The 18,860-nt window shown below is 44.6% G+C and overlaps 8 protein-coding genes across 8 annotated transcripts; 4 read left to right on the top strand and 4 right to left on the bottom strand.

The window, feature by feature from the left end:
- Positions 1 to 72: 72 nt before the first annotated feature.
- BDW43DRAFT_304048 (uncharacterized protein) lies at positions 73 to 983 on the bottom strand (the record flags this gene model as incomplete). Its single annotated transcript, XM_032045531.1, has 2 exons — positions 73 to 765; positions 825 to 983. 2 exons carry the CDS (start codon positions 981 to 983, stop codon positions 73 to 75), a joined length of 852 nt encoding a protein of 283 aa, XP_031895069.1.
- Positions 984 to 1,283: 300 nt separating this feature from the next.
- BDW43DRAFT_291829 (putative MFS transporter) lies at positions 1,284 to 3,740 on the top strand. Its single transcript, XM_032043655.1, has 11 exons — positions 1,284 to 1,641; positions 1,744 to 1,899; positions 1,965 to 2,139; positions 2,213 to 2,306; positions 2,380 to 2,465; positions 2,527 to 2,657; positions 2,726 to 2,858; positions 2,921 to 3,017; positions 3,069 to 3,338; positions 3,405 to 3,489; positions 3,540 to 3,740. The coding sequence occupies exons 1-11, from the start codon at positions 1,442 to 1,444 to the stop codon at positions 3,655 to 3,657; spliced, it is 1,545 nt and encodes a 514-aa protein (XP_031895070.1). The 5' UTR covers positions 1,284 to 1,441; the 3' UTR covers positions 3,658 to 3,740.
- Positions 3,741 to 5,546: 1,806 nt separating this feature from the next.
- On the bottom strand, positions 5,547 to 7,782 carry BDW43DRAFT_291834 (putative MFS transporter). The gene is made up of 4 exons (XM_032043656.1): positions 7,302 to 7,782; positions 6,672 to 7,145; positions 6,464 to 6,605; positions 5,547 to 6,399 (listed from the first exon to the last, which is right to left on the bottom strand). The coding sequence occupies exons 1-4, from the start codon at positions 7,700 to 7,702 to the stop codon at positions 6,016 to 6,018; spliced, it is 1,401 nt and encodes a 466-aa protein (XP_031895071.1). The 5' UTR covers positions 7,703 to 7,782; the 3' UTR covers positions 5,547 to 6,015.
- A 1,028-nt stretch (positions 7,783 to 8,810) lies between these two features.
- BDW43DRAFT_304052 (uncharacterized protein) lies at positions 8,811 to 10,512 on the top strand (the record flags this gene model as incomplete). The annotated part of the gene is made up of 8 exons (XM_032045532.1): positions 8,811 to 8,966; positions 9,006 to 9,085; positions 9,146 to 9,248; positions 9,306 to 9,486; positions 9,540 to 9,584; positions 9,818 to 9,976; positions 10,026 to 10,250; positions 10,304 to 10,512. The coding sequence occupies 8 exons, from the start codon at positions 8,811 to 8,813 to the stop codon at positions 10,510 to 10,512; spliced, it is 1,158 nt and encodes a 385-aa protein (XP_031895072.1).
- Positions 10,513 to 11,656: 1,144 nt separating this feature from the next.
- On the bottom strand, positions 11,657 to 13,378 carry BDW43DRAFT_291838 (uncharacterized protein). Its single transcript, XM_032043657.1, has 12 exons — positions 12,938 to 13,378; positions 12,849 to 12,890; positions 12,728 to 12,800; positions 12,618 to 12,678; positions 12,527 to 12,563; positions 12,425 to 12,479; positions 12,309 to 12,371; positions 12,198 to 12,254; positions 12,094 to 12,148; positions 12,008 to 12,046; positions 11,896 to 11,962; positions 11,657 to 11,844 (listed from the first exon to the last, which is right to left on the bottom strand). Exons 1-12 carry the CDS (start codon positions 13,026 to 13,028, stop codon positions 11,774 to 11,776), a joined length of 711 nt encoding a protein of 236 aa, XP_031895073.1. The 5' UTR covers positions 13,029 to 13,378; the 3' UTR covers positions 11,657 to 11,773.
- A 739-nt stretch (positions 13,379 to 14,117) lies between these two features.
- Positions 14,118 to 15,650, top strand: BDW43DRAFT_291842 (glycoside hydrolase family 75 protein). The gene is made up of 6 exons (XM_032043658.1): positions 14,118 to 14,469; positions 14,531 to 14,596; positions 14,652 to 14,788; positions 14,847 to 14,995; positions 15,046 to 15,255; positions 15,308 to 15,650. The coding sequence occupies exons 1-6, from the start codon at positions 14,200 to 14,202 to the stop codon at positions 15,364 to 15,366; spliced, it is 891 nt and encodes a 296-aa protein (XP_031895074.1). The 5' UTR covers positions 14,118 to 14,199; the 3' UTR covers positions 15,367 to 15,650.
- Positions 15,651 to 15,813: 163 nt separating this feature from the next.
- On the bottom strand, positions 15,814 to 16,959 carry BDW43DRAFT_323038 (uncharacterized protein; the record flags this gene model as incomplete). The annotated part of the gene is made up of 4 exons (XM_032049672.1): positions 15,814 to 16,109; positions 16,204 to 16,448; positions 16,580 to 16,750; positions 16,938 to 16,959. 4 exons carry the CDS (start codon positions 16,957 to 16,959, stop codon positions 15,945 to 15,947), a joined length of 603 nt encoding a protein of 200 aa, XP_031895075.1. The 3' UTR covers positions 15,814 to 15,944.
- A 749-nt stretch (positions 16,960 to 17,708) lies between these two features.
- On the top strand, positions 17,709 to 18,528 carry BDW43DRAFT_316092 (uncharacterized protein; the record flags this gene model as incomplete). Its single annotated transcript, XM_032048200.1, has 2 exons — positions 17,709 to 17,998; positions 18,258 to 18,528. 2 exons carry the CDS (start codon positions 17,709 to 17,711, stop codon positions 18,526 to 18,528), a joined length of 561 nt encoding a protein of 186 aa, XP_031895076.1.
- Positions 18,529 to 18,860: the final 332 nt, after the last annotated feature.

The raw sequence follows: 18,860 nt of genomic DNA on the forward strand, positions 1-18,860 counted from the left end.
GCTATACATGGCAATTGTGATCGTAGACATGAACAATATAGGTCGGAAGGGCTTTTGCCTAGCTCGCTGTGTTCACAGCTTGGAGCTTCTAGCAGGAGCGAAATTGGGCCCCGTTCCCTCGCTGATTGACTCCACGATGTCATCTACGCTATTCAGAATCCAGGTATTGCCTTCATCGCTTGCAAGCCACTTTGCCCCCTCCTCGCTTTCGAAGTCGTCTACCCATGTCCCATCATCGAGGGCCTTGCGTAGCCCAAACACATGCGACGTTACTTGTGGCCCAACACCGGATTGAGCGCGTAGACATGCAACAGCAACAATTGATGTCGAGATTCTACCCGCACTCGCACCGGTGCTTCGGCCGGCTGGATCCGACAATAATGCCCCATAATGGCTGTTCAAGATATGGACCGGTAGATCGGGATGTGACTCGGCCAATTTAGTAAAAAGCTTCGACTCGAATGGGCGGTAGATAGAGTTCCACAAAGCGCGACCGCGGTGGGCGATCTCATTGATATTATCAGGTGATGGCGTTCTAGTAGGAGACCGCGACAGCTGCGCACTGACCGAATCAGGAAGACTGGCTTTGAAGGCGTTGAGACAGTTGATAGTGCGGGGGATGCCATTGAAGCTGATGCACTTCAGACCAACTTCCCGCATCAATTCCGCAACGGCCACACTCTCGTCCGTAGATTGGGAAGTCGTGGCTAGTTGGAAGAGAAGGGTAAGGGATTCGGGAGAGTTCATCGTCATCGTGGCGGCGGTCTAGGAAGGAATCAGTCTCTCTCATAGGTAAGGCGTTCCACTTAGAGAGTGATACTAACCGATAAAGCCAACCAAGAGGGTCGCGAGACATTGTTTAATTCCGCTACCTGTTGAATCTTCTGGTAGACGGATTGGATGTTGGGCGGAGCGGGAATAGTATTGGGACGGGATTTTGGCGCGTTGATCAGCGCCTTAAGGCTGTTGGATAACCTGGACATATTGCTCTATAATTTTCGAGGTTCTATTAAAAGTGAAAGAAACAAAAAATAAAATAAAAAAACCAAAAATTGGAGTGGTGCGGTAGGAGTTAAAGAAACGAATGAGTTTCTTTGTATTTTCCCCTCCCATCTGGATAGACTACCTCGGCGATAGAAATGAATACCGATCCCGAATTTGCACCGATACCCATGCGAACTAGTAATACAACAAGTTTGGTAATATATATGTATTACGTACGTCCCCACGCCAAGCTTTTCATCTAATCTCTTGGTCTGGAGAAGAAGAAAGAGGTAAATGCGGGGGAAGGAGACTGGATTAGACAAAAACAAAAACACAAAAAGGGAAAAGGGAAAAAGGAGTTATAGAGAGCTGCGGGTGTAAAATTAGCCCCGACGACGACCGTTCCTTCCTTGCAAATTCTCTTTCTCTCCCCCACCCTCCTTATACTAATATATATATGTATGACTTGTTCCAGATTGAACGTTCATGGATCTACACTACACATACCATACACACAGACATACGAATCATGGACCCTGTCAAACAAAGCACGGAGATGATTCAGGATGCGAAGCTTACTTCCTTCATGGGGACAGTCACTGGCAACGCTGCTCATCAGAAGCTGGCCCGGAGTATCCTATTCAAGTTAGACACCAGGTAACACTCTCCATTATCTACTATAATATATACATCGATCGAACCATCCCAACATGCATGAATCTATTCACACACTGAAATGCTGACGATCTTCCTGGATAGGATCCTCCCCATCTTGGCCCTGCTCTTCCTATGCTCTTTCTTGGATCGTACCAATGTCGGCAATGCAAAGATCCTTGGTCTTGAGCATGACCTCAACATCACTAGCCATCAATACGATATAGGCTTGTCGGTTTTCTATCTGACCTATATATGCAGGTATATGAGCCAGGTCACAAGAAATGCTCTCACCTTGCACTTTCGTCTAAACTAACTGGACCAAGTGAGCTCCCAAGTAACCTCATCCTCAAAAAGGCATCCCCAAGAGTTTGGCTGCCGTTGCTCACTATGGTTTGGGGTACCATTACTATGTGTCTCGGTTTTGTTCGCAATTTTGCGGGTTTTGTGGCTGTTCGTGCTATCTTGGGGGCCGCTGAGGGAGGACTGTTGCCTGGCATGGTAGGCCTTTCTTCTTGTCTTTTCTTGTCCTTCCTCTTTGCCACTGAGCAATATGCAAAGTTGATGCTGTTAGGTATTGTATCTATCCTCTTTCTACAAACGAGGTGACCTAGCCTTACGTATTGGGTTGTTTTATACGGCTGCATCGTTGTCGGGTGCTTTTGGAGGTATGATTCTGCGTGACATTAACCCATCCATAGACCTGTCTTTCCGTGACTCACATAGGATGATACAAACTAGGGCTTTTAGCTCGTGGGCTAGCTGAAATTGGCCCACGAGGTGGATTAGAGGGCTGGCGTTGGATTTTGGTAATTGAGGGGCTACTGGTAGGCCCTATTATATATTCTACACGAGAAAAAGGAACGGGTCTATTCTGACAGAATATAGACAGTTGTATGTGGCGGCCTCAGCTACATTGGCCTTCCAAACAGTATAGAAACAGCGACATTCCTGACGCCCGAAGAACGGTCGTTGGCACGTGAAGAGATCAGACTGGATAATCCATCTGCGCTCCAAGTGTATGCCTTGCTACCTCGCTATGATTCCCCTCATATAACCTCAGTGAATATGCTAACAGGGGAAAAAGCTCACCATCAGTAGATGACATCGAGACCCTGAGATGGTCTGAAGTGCGAAGGGGACTACTTGACCCCCAAATGTGGTTTTCCGCCGCGGCATATTTCGCCATATTGTCCGGATTGTACTCCTTTGGGCTGTTTGTACGTTCGATATCTACTTTTTTTTGCAGGAGTTACCTGACTCGAGATCTGCCCTTATTCAGCTACCCACCATTATCGACGATAGTGGCTTTGCAACCGATCCAAATGCAGTGCAATTGTGGACGGTAATTCCATACGCTGTTGCAGCCGTCGTAACAGGTAGGTTAAGCAAATAGTCATCTGCGGTAACGATAACATTAACGGCAATAGTGCTCGTGGCTTTCATCTCGGATTGTTTACACCTTCGAGGTACTATTATGTTGTTCACGCTGCCTATTGCCATTGTTGGGTACGGGGCGATTGCCAACATCCAGTCTGCCAAGGTTAAGTATGGGATGACCTTCCTTATGGCTACCGGAATGTATAGTAGCGTTCCCTGTATCCTGGTGTGGAATTCAAATAACTCCGCTGGTCACTATAAGCGTGCCACCACATCTGCGATGCAGCTGACCATCGCCAATTGTGGTGGCTTTCTCGCAAGTAAGCTGTCCCGGTCGCGGGGCCATTCAGCACACCATAAGCTGACGAAGTAATCCTCTCAACTAGCGTTCAACTATCCTAACAAGGACAGACCCCAGTATCATCGTGGCCACACTATCATTCTAGGACTACTTGTCTTTGCCTGGTTCATGTAAGTGCAGGGCGTGCTCGAGAAAGACGACAGCTAACTTCTCGTCGTAGGGTCTCCCTTAACGTTCTGTATTGTGCCAAGGTGAATCGGGACAAGAAAAAGGGCAAATACGCTCGGTATGTCGGGTATAATGATGACAGAGATCCTGCGTTCAAATTGATGTTGTGATGTGAGGGGATGATACATCAGTACCTCGATTGATTGATTGATACGTGAAAGGAAATGATCACTTTTGGTCAGATCTCCGAGATTGACTGGAATTTCCCGCCAATCAATACGCTTGACCCGAGTATCATGTGGCTTGAAAAGGCGTATATGGTTATGTATGGATATATATAAGTAGATAGATATCGATATAGGTATATAGCTTGGCCAGGATGATCTCTTCCCGTGGCAGTGTCTCAAACCTGCGTTTGATCCGTAACAATGTTGTTCAGTGTAAAATCGATCCCTCTGGTCTCATGTACTACAACTTGTCTCGGGTAGCTTGTGACCAGAAGCATGGTCGAAACATGTATGCCAACTCTTCTCAGAACCAATGGGATTGGATATATGAACCGAAGGCTGCCTATGCTCTTAATCTCAGTGCCCTGCGTCACGACACAAGGATATCCGCAGGTATGCTGTGGGTTTGTTGGCTCAGAACCAGCAATATGGCTCAGGTAATGGCAATCATCTGGAATGTAATCAATGGGCTGTTCAAGGATCCTAAAGATCACAATGATGAGCTTATGGCTGAACGTTATGTGTCGAATACCTGCTCACCTAGATGGGTATGGGGACTATCAGATCTACCCCGAATAACCTTCAATGTGCACTTGGGCCTATCATTCGAATCTCTATGACGCCTGGGATCCCAGTTGGAGGGGCCTTATTGGGATGGCGTTCTTTATCGCCTTAGACGAGTTACCTTATCTGATTTACCAGCAAGTGATACAGCTCACGCTCGAATATCTTTATTACCATAGTATTCACGATAGCTACCGGGTTGGAGGAGAAGATGGCGATAATCTGTATCCATCATAGTCAATATCGGCGAGGATTATGCGAGGTAGATTATTGAGCTTTTTGACAGGGCCAACACACATACCAAGTTCAATAGCGCAACATGTACCGGCGTCTCTTTGATCGCGCTTACAATGTGGGAAAAAGTAGTGCTGAAAGCAAAAGGCAAGGAAACGTCACAGGCAACATGGGAGGCAATCGGTCAGCTCTATCATGTGGAGTTCAAGAGCTTTGCGGGTCCATGGGATCGCTCCTCCGGATTCGACATGCAAAAGTATTTCGGAATCATGTCTGCGCACATCTGAACCCTTGTTGGGGACCTCATCCATTACTGACAGCGTTTGAGTTTTTTATTCGGCGCCAGTCGTCCCTGTGGTTAAAGAACTAAGTCTGTGAGATGTCGCACAACGCCGAATTTGCGCTTCCTCTGCTCGTGGCTATGCTGTAGAACTCTATGTTCCTTGGTTCCGATGGCTGCTATAGATGCCTTAAAGACCTCTCCCGGGGAGCACATGGTCAACACTTCGGCATAGTCAGTTACTTACGACCATACCTCTCGAAAGATCAATGCGTGGCTAGGCAAGAAGATAAGTATCGGAGCAGAAAGTTTCAATGGGGCTATTGTAGGCAGACCGGCTTTCAATCCCCGTAGACATTTAATCCAGCGGTAATCCAATTTGGGGTGAGGGGGGAGAGGTTACTGGGGCTGGAATTGACTGGATCATCTTAAGTTCTCATTTCCTACTCCTTGTGGAACTCGGTCTAACATCCCCATAGCTATACGAAGCAGAAGAGGCTCTCGACGCGATCGTTGAATCTGATTACCTGAGACTCACATACTCTCAGGGACATCGGGCTCTTAGTTCCAGTTCCTGGTTTCTCCTTTTCCCGGAAGGATATTGCAGGCTGTGAAGATCTTGCGGGGCTGGATGTCAGACTGCCCGGCGCTTCCGACCTGAAGCTGAGGGTATCATATAGTGCTAGCAATGCTGTCATAAATTACATCTTCAGAAAATCTCTCTCACTTGGCTTATAGAAAGCAATGCAGTCACAGTGACTTCATGTATTGGAATCTTACATACTCAATGTCCCTGAATGGTACTGGGAACCTGAATAGTTTGGTGGATATGGATTGATATGACTGATTGCTTTCACTGCTGAACGAACTACTCATCTAGCTGATCCAAAAAAGGAAAAGATCAGACTCACGAGGGTGTTGGATCTGGAGTTTGTTCGAGGCAACGTCCTGAGAGCCCACTACCGAGCCAAGAGAAGAGAAGAAGCAGCATGGGGATGCTCCTGGCAGAAAATTTACAATCATCTATATTGTTTTAATTTGCTAATATAAAACAGACTCGATTATGTTTCCTAATGCAGACCAAGGCTGGGAAGAGAAAGGAGTAGACCATCAAGAGTATCTCCTAAACGCAACATGTTGTATCCAAAGATCTAGAAGACCAAAGCATCCATACATCTACCGACGGGAGGGGCTTTATTCTTCTTTCTCTTTTTAGGAAAAGGTTAAGCATTCCTCTCACTCTGAGTAGGCCTTGGGCGATGGGCCGGCTCCGTTCCCGCAAAGCTTAATAGCATGCCAATATCATAGATAGCCTTCAAGATACCGGCAATAGTAAAGGAGAGACCAAACCGACCATGATTCGATAGCACGCCGGTGATCAGTGGACCCAGACTCTGACTACTGGTCTTCACTACATTGATGGCGCCCATGATGGCGGTGCGCTTGTCCGAGGGAAGTGCCGCAGCCAAGAAAGCCGAGCGCGGAGCGACATCCATATTTTGGGAACAGGCCCGGAGGACCAAGAAGGTCAGGGCCAGAGGCAAGATGTTCGGCACCGGGATCAGAGCCAGAGAGATGGCAGAGGGGAGATGAGTGAAGACCATTGTCTGCATAACTATGATCAGTTTTTTCCCCGTGAATTGGAGAGAGATCCAAGTATGACATGCATACCTTAACATTACCAATGCGCTTCGCAATGGAAGATGCGACCAGCATAGAGGCAGCCGCAACAATGCTCGTCGTGAAGAAAATGGAACCGAGCTTACCCTCTGGCAGGGAGAACTTCCGTTTGAAGAAGTACGTCATCCAGGATCTGGGAGCTGTTAGCATGATTGTGATGTTCCTTCCTTCGATTGAAATGAAGGCATGGAATACGTACAATGATGCTAAACCCGAAGCGAATGAGTCAAGAGCGAATAGAATACAGAGTCTGACGACCAACGACACCAGGTCTCTGTCTCCTCGTAAAGCAAGGAAGCCTTTCTTCTTGGGAGGTTGCTCGTCGTTGGTCCTCTCATCCAGGAGAGGCTGGGTTTCACCATTCTCGCCTTGCTGGGCTGGCTTTTGCTTCTCATCTGCCTCGACGTTGCGGCTCAAGGCAACGGCAAGCATGAATTTGAGAATGCCGATGCCAGCGTAGGCGAAAAAGATGGTCCGACAAGCCGCGATAAACTGCCATCCCCGGATGACTTGCAGTAGATTGATGGCCCATCCGCAGGCCATCATGCCCAAGGCCGTCCCCGCGGTACCGACCAGCGAATACCAAGCGAAGATATCGCTCAGCGATTCATGAGGGGTGAGATGAGCCAGAGTGGACTCTTCGACGGCTCGGAAGGGTCCAATTTCATTTCCACTAAGAGGCAAAGGTTTTAGAACATATTCTGATCGTAAACATCATATGGGAATAGCGTAGAACCCATTTATCTAGCTCTATATATGCATGTATATATATATATATATATATATATATATATCTATACATATGTGTGGTGCGCGTGTCCATGCTCACCTTGGACTGATTACGCCGAGAACGGCGGCCGCCAGAAGAACCCAGAAATTGTTGAAGAAAGCGAAGATGATTCCACTCCCTGCCATCAAGGCGGATCCTAGTAGCAAAACGGCCTTGCGACCCATTGCATCGGCGAAGAGTGTTAGGAAGAAGCTAATGACCACGTCTCCCACCAGAGTTAAGGTCATAAAAAGACCGATTTGGGCATCAGAGATGCCTAAAGTGGATAGATACGAGGCTAAGATGAGGGTTGAGCCGCCATAAGCAAATAGTCGGACAAATCGCTGGGCGCAAAGTAGTTTTACATCTCGCGAGGATTTCCAGAGTGAGAGAAGGCCCAGTTCATTGAGAATCTTGGAGGGTAGTTGTACCCAGTGTGGAGAAGACTCTCCTTCGGACATGGTAAGGGAAAAAATTAAAAATTAAAATCACTCGAGTTTGTATCTATATGGGAGGGGGAGGGGGAGGGGGGAGAGAGGAACTGGAGGAGACTGTCATAGGAGAGAATGAAATTGAAATTGAGGTTGAAACTAGGGTGCCTAGAAAATAAAATACATAAGTACAGTACAAGATAATCTAATCTAATCTGCATAAATTAGAGGGCTTACAGCTCGGCGTGGTTCGAAATTAGCTCGGCGTGGTTCAACATCGGAACCGGAAAAATGCTCATCGTGGTCCGACAAATGACTAAGCATTCGAACCATGATGACCTCTTCCAGGCATATTTTCGAACCACGCTGAGCTCATGCCAAGAGTATTTCGGACCATGATCACCTTTAGTTATTATCGCTTAATTTTAGTACACACATATACCTAAATTGGTTTTTATGGTACAGAGTAGATTATCTGCATTTTAATATACTATAAGATTCAGATAAAAATAGCAGTATGTCTGAAGATATTTTAGACCAAAGAATTGTTGATTGGATAAACAATATTCCAGTCAATAAGGTATGTTTATGTGTTTTCTGTTTGCATATGCGTTGGATATGCTAAAATATGATTCTAGACTGCTCCAGACTCAGCTACTTCGGTTTACGCATGCTCAGACCAGGATGAAGACTCCAGAAGTGTAACTGGCAATAGCATTGCTAACTCAGATTCTAAATCAGATAATAATATACCTGATTTAGATATTCCTTCAAATACACTTTCAATGGGGATTCGCGAGGTAGGTATTGTCATTGCCTATACTCAGTATATACTATATTTATGCAAAATGTATGCTGATAATGAGCTAGAATGCCTTTCTTCATAATGGGATTGTTGTGGCTTCATGTGGTCGTAGTAAAATCATAATAAATGAGATTCAGGACCACTTCTTAATGCCGGAGTATCCTCATACAGGATCTCCAGGAATTCTGCATTTTATACACTGTCAGAATTCCTATCTTTCTCATACAGATCCTACCAATTTGCTTCAATAAGCTGCATGTGAGATCTTCACTAGGGAGATGTCTAAGGTATAATCCTAGTATATAGAGCATGTGGATTGCTTATACTAAACACATGCAGATTCAATTTGCAACACATCATACCGGTCAACCTAAAATTGTTAAAATGCCAATTCTTTCGAAGTCAGATAATGATACTGCACAACGGGCTTGGCATCGAGCGTATAAATGTGGCTCAGTCAAGATATGCAGTGAGCATGCACCACATATGGTTGGTAGAGGCGGAATCTATGATTGAGTTAATATTCAGAATCTTAATTCACTTCGTGAATTATCAGGTGCAGTATTAAATAACAAGGTCGATGATCTTCTAAAAGCAGCTACAGAAGAGTAAGTTTCTAATATAATCTAATATAAACATGTGATAAGTATATACTTACTAGATACTAGATTTTTCCGCGGATTCTTAAATACATGGAAACAACGAGGCTGTATTTATAAGGGTTATAATACTTGCCACAGTGATTTACCAGTGATGTTTCATCGGAATTGTGTTAGTATATACCCTGTATATGCAGTCTTTTTTATAAGGTTATGCTAATTGAGATAGTTTTTATTTATTGGCTGTTCAAAGAACTCTGATCTAGAGCCATGGCATTATGCATATGCTATAGAATGTTTTCAGCAGATTGATCGCTCATATCTAAAATCTCTGGTAAAATATGGCTTTAAAGAGCCTAAACAGGAGTGTGACTTTATTAGTCAGGTTACTACAGGAAAACAATTTTGCGGTATAGTAAATCTATATCTTTGTATATACTATATCTATGCTAAACATATACAGATCGCTCCCATCCAGGGAATCCAGGACATTTAATCAAGCCAAAATGTCTATCTCAATTTGATCTCTATATTCCATTATAATGGAATCGATTTCCTTTTCTTCTTTTGATTACACGATTGTCTCATACCCATTTTCCTCCTCCACCACTTAAATTACCATTACATATTGCAGATGAAGTGATACAAGCAATACAGCAACAAGATACTCTTGATTTAACCGCACGTATGCTATGTATATCTATAGTATATGCTGAAAATATGCTAATAACTAGAATCTAGGTCGGTTTATGCTTTCTCCAATATTTACCAATTTATATGATAGATTTGGACCTAGTACTCTACGTACACTTCATAAGTGCTTGAATATTGAAGATCGTATTACTGCTTTAATCCGGAAGCAAAAGCTCTTATCATTTCCCGAGGGAACGCATATCGCAGGTATTATTTACGCCGGGGTTATATGTCGCATATGCTGAGTATAATTTAGGTATATTGAGAGAGTATTCTTTTGATCGGCTAAAGGAGAACAGTGAGCAATGGATCCGCGAGGTCCATTTCTTTGACCCTGAGCATTGGTTGATCATATGTTGTACATATGCTCAGGCTAAGGCTTTTATCCATGCAAATTACCTTGAAATGGATCTCTTCTTTAAAATGGTTAATGGAAAGACTAATGTCTTCTCTATCTCATCTTGGAATGCACAGACTAAGCGTATACTGGACCTGTTCAACACTTCTACTTACATTCTACTAATGTATCTTTAGGTATCAATACTTATGCTTATGCATTCCTTAATCTAGAGACACGCCATGCATATGCTGTGATGTTCTCTAAGATATTTAAAATACTTGGTGATGTGGCTCGTTCACCGGTTCATTTTGCCCATATTTCACCTGGAGAAGAGAACGAAATCCGAACAATTACAGTTGACATGTGTAGAAAACAGGCTGGGGGTAGGTTCAATATATCTTAATAATAATACTAAGTTATATTATGAGCTAATAATATATATAGACCTCGGTGATTACTTGCATATATTGGATCCAAGCCAAGAATGGCATGAACACCTGCTTTATTGTATTATCTTCTGCAGAACTCACCTACAACGGAATTTCCAAAAGAAATTTAGTAGTAAGCATGCCGCTTATTCATTAGTAAATAAGCTATGGGATACAGAGGATAAAGATCAACTGCTTCAGCATATGGATTATTTATGCTCTGCATATCCTGAGCTTAAGCACTACCTTAAGAATAAGCGGAAATCGTGGATTCTTGCCGGGATTACCCCTGAGGTGTCTAAAATACCAATTAAAGATTGGCAATATGCACCAAAGCATACTGGTATCAGTGAAAGCAGTCATTTTCAAGATAATAATTTTACAGGACGGAAAATCTCACTTTTAGCTGCAGTACTTAAGTATTATTTACTTTTGCCCTATGATAAGCATATGCTAAGAATACGTTAGGCTGAAGCGACACGCAAATGAGATGTTCCAAAAGAACATGCTTAGTTTAGAGGAGGCTATTCCTTCTACATGGAGAAACCAAAGCAATGCGAAGCGTCAAGAAACGCATATAAAATGTAAAGGTATATCTTTAGTATATATGCAGCATATCCGGTATATATACTTATATTATACAGACCAACGAAAGCAAAGAGCAGCCAGACGCCGCCAGCATGATTTATCATTGCCTTTTGATCCTACAAATCCATACGACACACCACAGCCCCACGCTCAGTATATGCAGGATATAGATCAAGATGATACTGTCTCTTTGGCCAGTACAGCTACTGGAGTTACTGTTACAACATTTACCGGGCATATGCAACATCCTAGCTCAGTATATTCAGATGGCAGTAGTATGCCACCTCCGCCAGTACCAGCACCCAAAAGACCTCAACGTGAGGGGTCTACGGAGATTATTGAAAACAGGGCATATGCTGAGCGCATGGAAAGCCTAAGCCAGAGATTGAAAATGCTGGAGCAGGAGAAAAAAGAAAGGGAAATAATTAAAAGAATTAAGACACTTGAACAAGAGCTTGACCAGGAAAGAGAAGAGGAATCTGCTTTGCATTTTCAGTTACATAGTGAGTTTTTTAGATAATGATTTCGCCCAGAATCTGCTTGTACTAAACTTCAAAGTTTATGTAATCCATTCTTCCTGATAAAACCCTTCATCGTCCTATGTATATGCACAGCCTAGCAGTAGCATGTAGCTGACATAGGTATTATCTATGCATAATTGTACCGTACGGCCCTTTTGGCGGATGTCCTGCCCTTGCCTTTGCGACCACCTCTGGTGGCTATAGTATAGTTAGTATATGTAGAGTTAAAACTTAGATAAAACTGCTTACCTATCTTCTTAACCGGGGGGGCAGGCTCGGGCTCAGGCTCGGGAGTGCTAGGAGGGGTAGGACCGCGCTATAAGGTTAGTATATGCCTAACATAGAGTAGACTAATACTAACATTTCTCTTGCGACGACCAGATGATGGAGGGAGTATGACCTACTGCTAGTTAGCATATACCAGAGATATACTAGATGAATACTTACTGGGTCACGGTGGAAGCGGTCTCCAAACGCAGCACGGAAGGAAGCATTGGTACGGCTAAAATATATTCAGCATATGCAAAAGATGTACTAACATAATTACCCACGCAATCTGTTCACAAGCATCTGCATACTCATTGATGAGACCATTGAGGGGGCCACGGCTGCATATTGTTAGTATATGCAATGTATAGGCTTGATAGTGCACTTAAACCAACCCAGGCTCATGGAGATACCTAGCCCTCCTCCAACCCTGTTCCAGAACCCAACGCTTGAGAGCACTAGCTTAGAGTTAGCATATGTTATGTATAATTTCTATGCCATAATCACTCACTTCTGACCGGCCGTCAGTTCGGCGTCGCTGATGTTGGCAGTATTTGGATTGGCGGCTGTATAGTGTGAGTATATGCTCTGTATCAACCAAAGTAGTACTAACAGGCTCCAGGATGGGACTGGCGAAGATGGCGGCGGTACTGGATATGATTAGCATATGCAGTGTGAATACAGTCCTGAATCTGAATCCATACCGCAATCATGCTTGAGAAGCAACGGCCACACATCTGGTCACCATTAACTGCAACATCGCAACTAGACTTATAGTCAGCATGTGCTTTGTATATGCTAGCATGTTACATACACCCTTCCATTAACCCCACTGAATCTCTCTCCGGGGTTGGGAGCCTGGCCATTAATTTCGGGGGTGATGGTTCCTGGTATAAGATCAACATATGCCATGCTGATACTCAGGAGCCACTTACCCTCAGGAGGAGTCCAGTCTGCATTAGCATAAGGGACGGGACCTATATACACTCAATATCAGGGCGCAATATACTGAGGAGATACTAACCATGGTGCCACCCCCCGATAGTGGAGGGATTGGCGGCCTCTCGGACCTGGGGATTGTCGAAGTCTGCAACAGTGTAAACCATCTTTGGCATATGCAGCGTATAAGCTAAGGTAGAGAATGACACTTAAAGACAGCTGTACTGGTCAGCTATCTCAGTGTCTCAATCAACATATGCTAAAACAGCGCAAAAAAGAAAAAAGAGAGATATACTCTGCATATACTCACAAGAAACAGAGACAGAAGGGAGGAGAGAATAAATAAATGCAGAAGATCGTTCTATAGGTATACTTAAAAGAGATATATTGAGATCCTGACGACTAATCATAACACAATAATTACAGAGTATAATAAGTGAATCTCTATTGTATCCTCAATTGTGTTTCTCAGGGTTATACACAGCCAGACAGTATTATTGACCATCTAATTAGGAAGTGATTAAAGATTCACTATTTTATCTCTATTATATCTTAATTCTGCATATGCTAAAAATTTATTTTAGAATGCCAAGACTTCTGATCAGGTGATCTCTTCAAACCAGGTGATCGTGGTTCGAAAAATTAGATTCGAACCACGCTGAGCATATGCTCGGAAAAACCTCATCATGGTTCGAGGGCGGTGGCAGAATATTAGCGTATTTTTCGAACCACGACGAGCTAATTTCGAACCACGCTCAGCTGTAACCCGTAAATTAGATCAAATTTCCCATAAAAATCGGATGACTAATCTTGTTGCTCCACAAGATTTTAGTAAGTACATATTTATGGGATTGATATCTCTCTATTTACGATATGATTGAGATCCCTTCGTCAAGGGTGACGTCTAGAATTGAATGGACCGTGGTTATTCTCTCTCTCTCTATCTTTTTCTCGCCTAATTTTTTGCCTGTGAAAATGATGATGTTCTCCTGGTGTCATATAGATATAATAATAACACCGAAATGATTCGTAGAGATGAATAATTGGAGTAATGGAACAGCAATAGCAATGTTTTACATGAATTTACGTGGATTTATGTGGAAATTAAAAAAAAGAAAAAAAAGAAGAAGCAGAAAAATTATATCCAATAGTGTAATGGAAACAAGTAAGAAAAAGGGGAGCCTAAGCCTTGGCTGGTGGTACAAAGAAAGACAATCCCTGGCTCGGTCGAGTGTCTGGATTCATAAGTTGTCTCTTCTCTAGAGGTTCTTTTGCATTCTCCATACCTCTCTCCCTCTCCCTCTCTCTCACTCACAGGTGGCTTCTGACTTTAACACGGTATTAACTATGACGTTGAAGAATACCGGGATTCTGGTGACTCTATACCTTTCGCTCTGTGGCTATGGGCGGAGTAAATCGGCAGATATGTCTGCTTTTAATCGCCCTAATGCTGGACCTCCAGCAACATATTTTGCTGCAGCAGATTCAGTGCCGGCTTCGGTCCTTCAGGCAGCGGCAGCGGCAGCAAGCGTAGTCCCCAAGGATGCGATTTATCTTTTTAGCCTGGAAAATTCCGAGAAGTCCATAATACACAGCGACTGGCTGTCCTTTAAAGAGGTATGGATATTGCGATAATCTCTCACCGGGAAAACGCCCTGCTGACATCCTTAAAATCTAGGGGGCCGCCCTCTCGTGGGTGGCCGACATGGACGTGGATTGCGATGGAGTGAATCACAAATGCGACGTAATGTAGACTTTCTCATGGGGTTGAGGTCCACTGACTGACAATCGTATCTCAGGGAAATGGAGATGGCCAACCACAGACGAACTGGGGAGCGCTGTCAGCATATGCAGTGCCTTACATTGTGATCCCCGATATGTTCCTGGCTGCAAATAAGGATATCCTACCAGGGAATAATGTGGCCGCAGTGATTTGGTATTGGCTCTCTTCCCCCAACTGGAGTGGCAATCCCCAGCTAATCCGCGATTTCTAGTGGTGGCAAGATGTTCTACGGCGTTCTGGGCGACTCAAACGGGGATAACCCCCAAATTACGGGGGAAGCCTCGTGGCTGATGGCTAGGACGTGCTTCCCTAAGGAGGATCTACAAGGGAACAATGCGCATTCACCGAAAGACGTCACCTGTAAGTGTTGCGGAATCTGCGCAAAAGTCAGCGGCTGATGACCGGTAAAGATATCCTGTTCACCGGCAAGGAGGCCGTTCTTCCAGATACCGCCATCAACAAGAATTATATTACAGATTTCGACACGCTGAGGTCGATGGGCGATAAGTTTGCCAGGGCTCTAGCCTCGAATTTGGCCACACCGACTACAGTCAGCACTGCAACTGCAACCACAACCGCAGGCGATTCTGCAGCGGCAATGTCAAGGGTCGGACAAGAAGGTAGGGATTCTTCTGAATCAAAGCTTTAAAATTACTGTCTAACGCCCGCCAGGTCGAATGATGATGATCGCTCTGATGGTCTGGGCTGTAATGGTCACGATTACTCTGTGACCAGCAGGTGGCTACGATGGTGAATACACCGTCGAATGCGATTGATAGTGTAACGATACCTAATATCTTGGCTACTTCTCTTAGAGTTACAGTCGCTGGCAAGTCATGGAGGATTCTTCAATGACTATTGTGTCCTGTCAGCCATTGTATGCATAGTACAATTGCTTTGCTGTGGAACAAGGGTGTCCTGTTGCATACGTCTTAGAAAATAGGGGAATGCGAAGGGAAACAGGCATGACAATCTACCTAACTTGTACTTATGAAAATGTACAGCTAAAACTTAACTATCAAATGGGTTCATTCTTAGTAGTATTGGCCAAGCACCACGGTGAACGACAGTGTGATCCTTGGGTTCAAGGATGGTGACCAAACCATTCTTCTGTTTCTTTTCCCATTGAATGGCTTTTAAGATGTAATAAAGTACTATTCGCATACGATGGACACCCCCTTGGCTGTTCTTTCCTTTACTGGCTCCCTGATAATGTTCTTATATTCTCAGTATTGTCCCTTTCGTAGATCCACTTGCATACTAGGGGTGTTATAGATGGTGATAGGATCCGTCGTGATCATGAAGTCTACTAACTCGGCTGGTAGATCGTATCCGCAGGCCTTTGCAGCTCCTGAATTTCCTCCCTCGCTGGCCTAACGAGATTCTCAATGGCACCAACGGCGAGTTGGATCCAACCCGTGTCTAAGTCCGTCACTACGCAAATGGAATTGAGACAGGCGTTGTACAAAAAGCTCTCTCCAACGGCTGTATCTAACCTTGGGGTTGTGTTTGTGCTTGCATCTGCCACCGGCACCATGCACCAGGCGGAATTATCTAGAAGCTTGGACTTCTTTGTGGTTCTTCATCGGATTTCGGAAGGCTCCAACATAAAGCTCGTCATCATCTTCGCGAAGGATCTTTCCCATGGCAATTTCATGAGAGCCACAGAAGCTGACACCGGAGAGAGCTATATCCTCGGGAAAGGTCGCAATAGCTGACTTTTCAATGTTTAGCCCATTTAGGTGGAGAATAATCATTGAGTAATCCGGCGTCACCATAGGCCGTATAATCTCAGCTATGGTATGGGGAATACCTGCATAAATTCTTGGTAGAGCAGATGATATACTTGTATAGAGATAGCCCTTCTTCAGTGGCACTTTATATTGGATTCGGAACTATGAGGCTAAAGTGAGCCATCCGTCTCGGGATCTCTGGAAGAAACACATATGAACAGATGGTCGGAATCCTTCCGCATCTCCATGACTATAGAATTAATAAGGAAACCATGGACCTTGACATGTTCATAGTTCGACCGAAGGACAGCTGTGACGGTCGCCTTTCCTCCCGTTTCAAGATTTAGAGCGCAGATTATTCCCCCCCACCCAACCCGGCAGTCTATCAGTAGTATATTCACTTATGCATCTCTTTGGGAAGTTGTCAAGTGTAATAGAGGAAATATCGGGGCATCCGTATATAAAGCAAAGTGATCAAGCTGTTTCCCCTAGTCTAGTCTCAAAAGCCCCCCGGCAAGTCTTGCATGTCCTAATTGCGAGCTTTGGCTAATTAACCGTGGGGGAGATACCGGGGAATGCACAATCGTGCATATTCTACGCAATCCTGGCTACCAGTGCTTATATGCAGCCCGCAATTTCAACGTCACAAGGGCACTGCGAATACTGGCGAAAGCGGTCGGAGTTACACGCTGGTTCAGCGCAGAAGTACCTTAAAATGGCTCTTCAAGATTTGTCAACTATCTACAAAAAGAGTAGATACAAGGATATCCTCGTCACACTCATGTGTATGAACGCCGTCTCCGTAAGTGACAAGATGTCCCATCAATCCTCCTTCCGATATGGAAGAGTGGTAGCAGCAAGACTGGAACCAATACCCACTACCACCCTTGGGAACCAGGCCTAGGAGGCGGGCGAAGATGGGATCAGGAGTTGCCTCCTGCGAAAATTGGATTCGTTTCCCGGGGATACCCAGGACATAGTAAATCACGAAGATGTGACTGCTACATCTTTGCTACGTTTACCTCTGCATCTTCTACGAGAGCAATCGAACTTTCTACAAAAGCCCTCATAAACTGGGAAAGATGACAGATTACATTATAAATATTCCTTCAGGTGCCTTCTTGATTATCGTCATCCTATCGATTCTGCATTGTGTGCCCGCCTTCGATATGGTGCGCTTGACAAGGGTCAGTAACATAAGTATAGATGACTTATTTTAGATAGCTATAGAAGTCATATAGCTCTTTATACTCACTTTGTGGAGACTCTTGAGGGACTATCCAATCAGAGGGTTCGGATGGCAATGTGCTTTCGTAGACGAATGCCTGAGACGACTTGATATGTCTCAGCGGCCGTACTACTTATTAGCCTGCATCCAACGATGGCTCAATGTCGTTCTTGACCTCCTAATAGCAACTCTGGCGGTCATTCTAATTGCCCTAGCGACGTCTTTGAGAAGCTCAGCGAATCCAGGAAGACTGGGAGTATCCTTGACCACGATCATGGTGTTCAACCAGACCCTACAGGAGCTATTTGATAGTTGGATCGGCCTGGAGACTTCTCTAGGTGCGATTGCAAGGACAAGATCTTTTGAGTTAAAAACACCACCTGAGCATCAAGCTGAAGAAAAGTATATTCCACCTCTAAGCTGGTCATCTTGTGGGGCAATCGACATTCATTCCGTTTCCGTTACTTTATGAGTATGTATTTTTAACACCTTCCGGCTCATTCCGACCTAATTGGGGTAAATAGTGGAAGGACTAATGTCCTAAGCGATGTCGACTTGAAGATTGAGGGTGGAGAGACAGTGAGGATATGTGGACGAAGCGACAGGCATGACGCTGATGGCAAATCTTCCTGTCATGACTCACTACTGACATTGACTTCAGCAGCAAGAGCACACTGCTCTCCGCTTTACTCTGCCTCGTCGACAATACGACCGGAACTATCTCAATTGATGGCATCGACATCGCAACCATTCCCCGCAACGTACTCTGCTCTCGTCTTATCGCTATCCCTCAGGATCCACTTACTATCATTGGCACGGTTCGCTTCAATCTTGACCCGAAGGGGGTCGGTCCCGATGTATCATCTCCGCTTTGGAAAAGGTCCATTTACTTGGACTCATTAAGTCTCACGGGGGCTTGGGCGCAGAATTGACCTCACTGCCGCTATCCCAAGGTGAGCATAGTTTATTTTCTCTCGCCAGAACTCTCCTTAGGAAATGGGAGAGAGACCAAGTCTGTGGTGGCGGCGGAATATTGGCCCTTGACGAAGCCACCAGCGGCACAGATACGGAAGCAGACCGTTTGGCGCAGAAAGTCATCCAATGGGGATTTTTCAGATAGACGATCCTCAATGTCACACACCGAATCAATACGATGAGCGATACAGAAAGAGTTGTGGAATTGGAGAATGGTCGATTGGTTTCGACCTAGAATCTCAGGTTAACTATCGCTATTTACTATATGTTTCAGCAGAAAGGGCTGGTT

Source organism: Aspergillus alliaceus (assembly GCF_009176365.1).
Source record: "Aspergillus alliaceus strain CBS 536.65 unplaced genomic scaffold BDW43scaffold_68, whole genome shotgun sequence".
Taxonomy (NCBI): domain Eukaryota; kingdom Fungi; phylum Ascomycota; class Eurotiomycetes; order Eurotiales; family Aspergillaceae; genus Aspergillus; species Aspergillus alliaceus.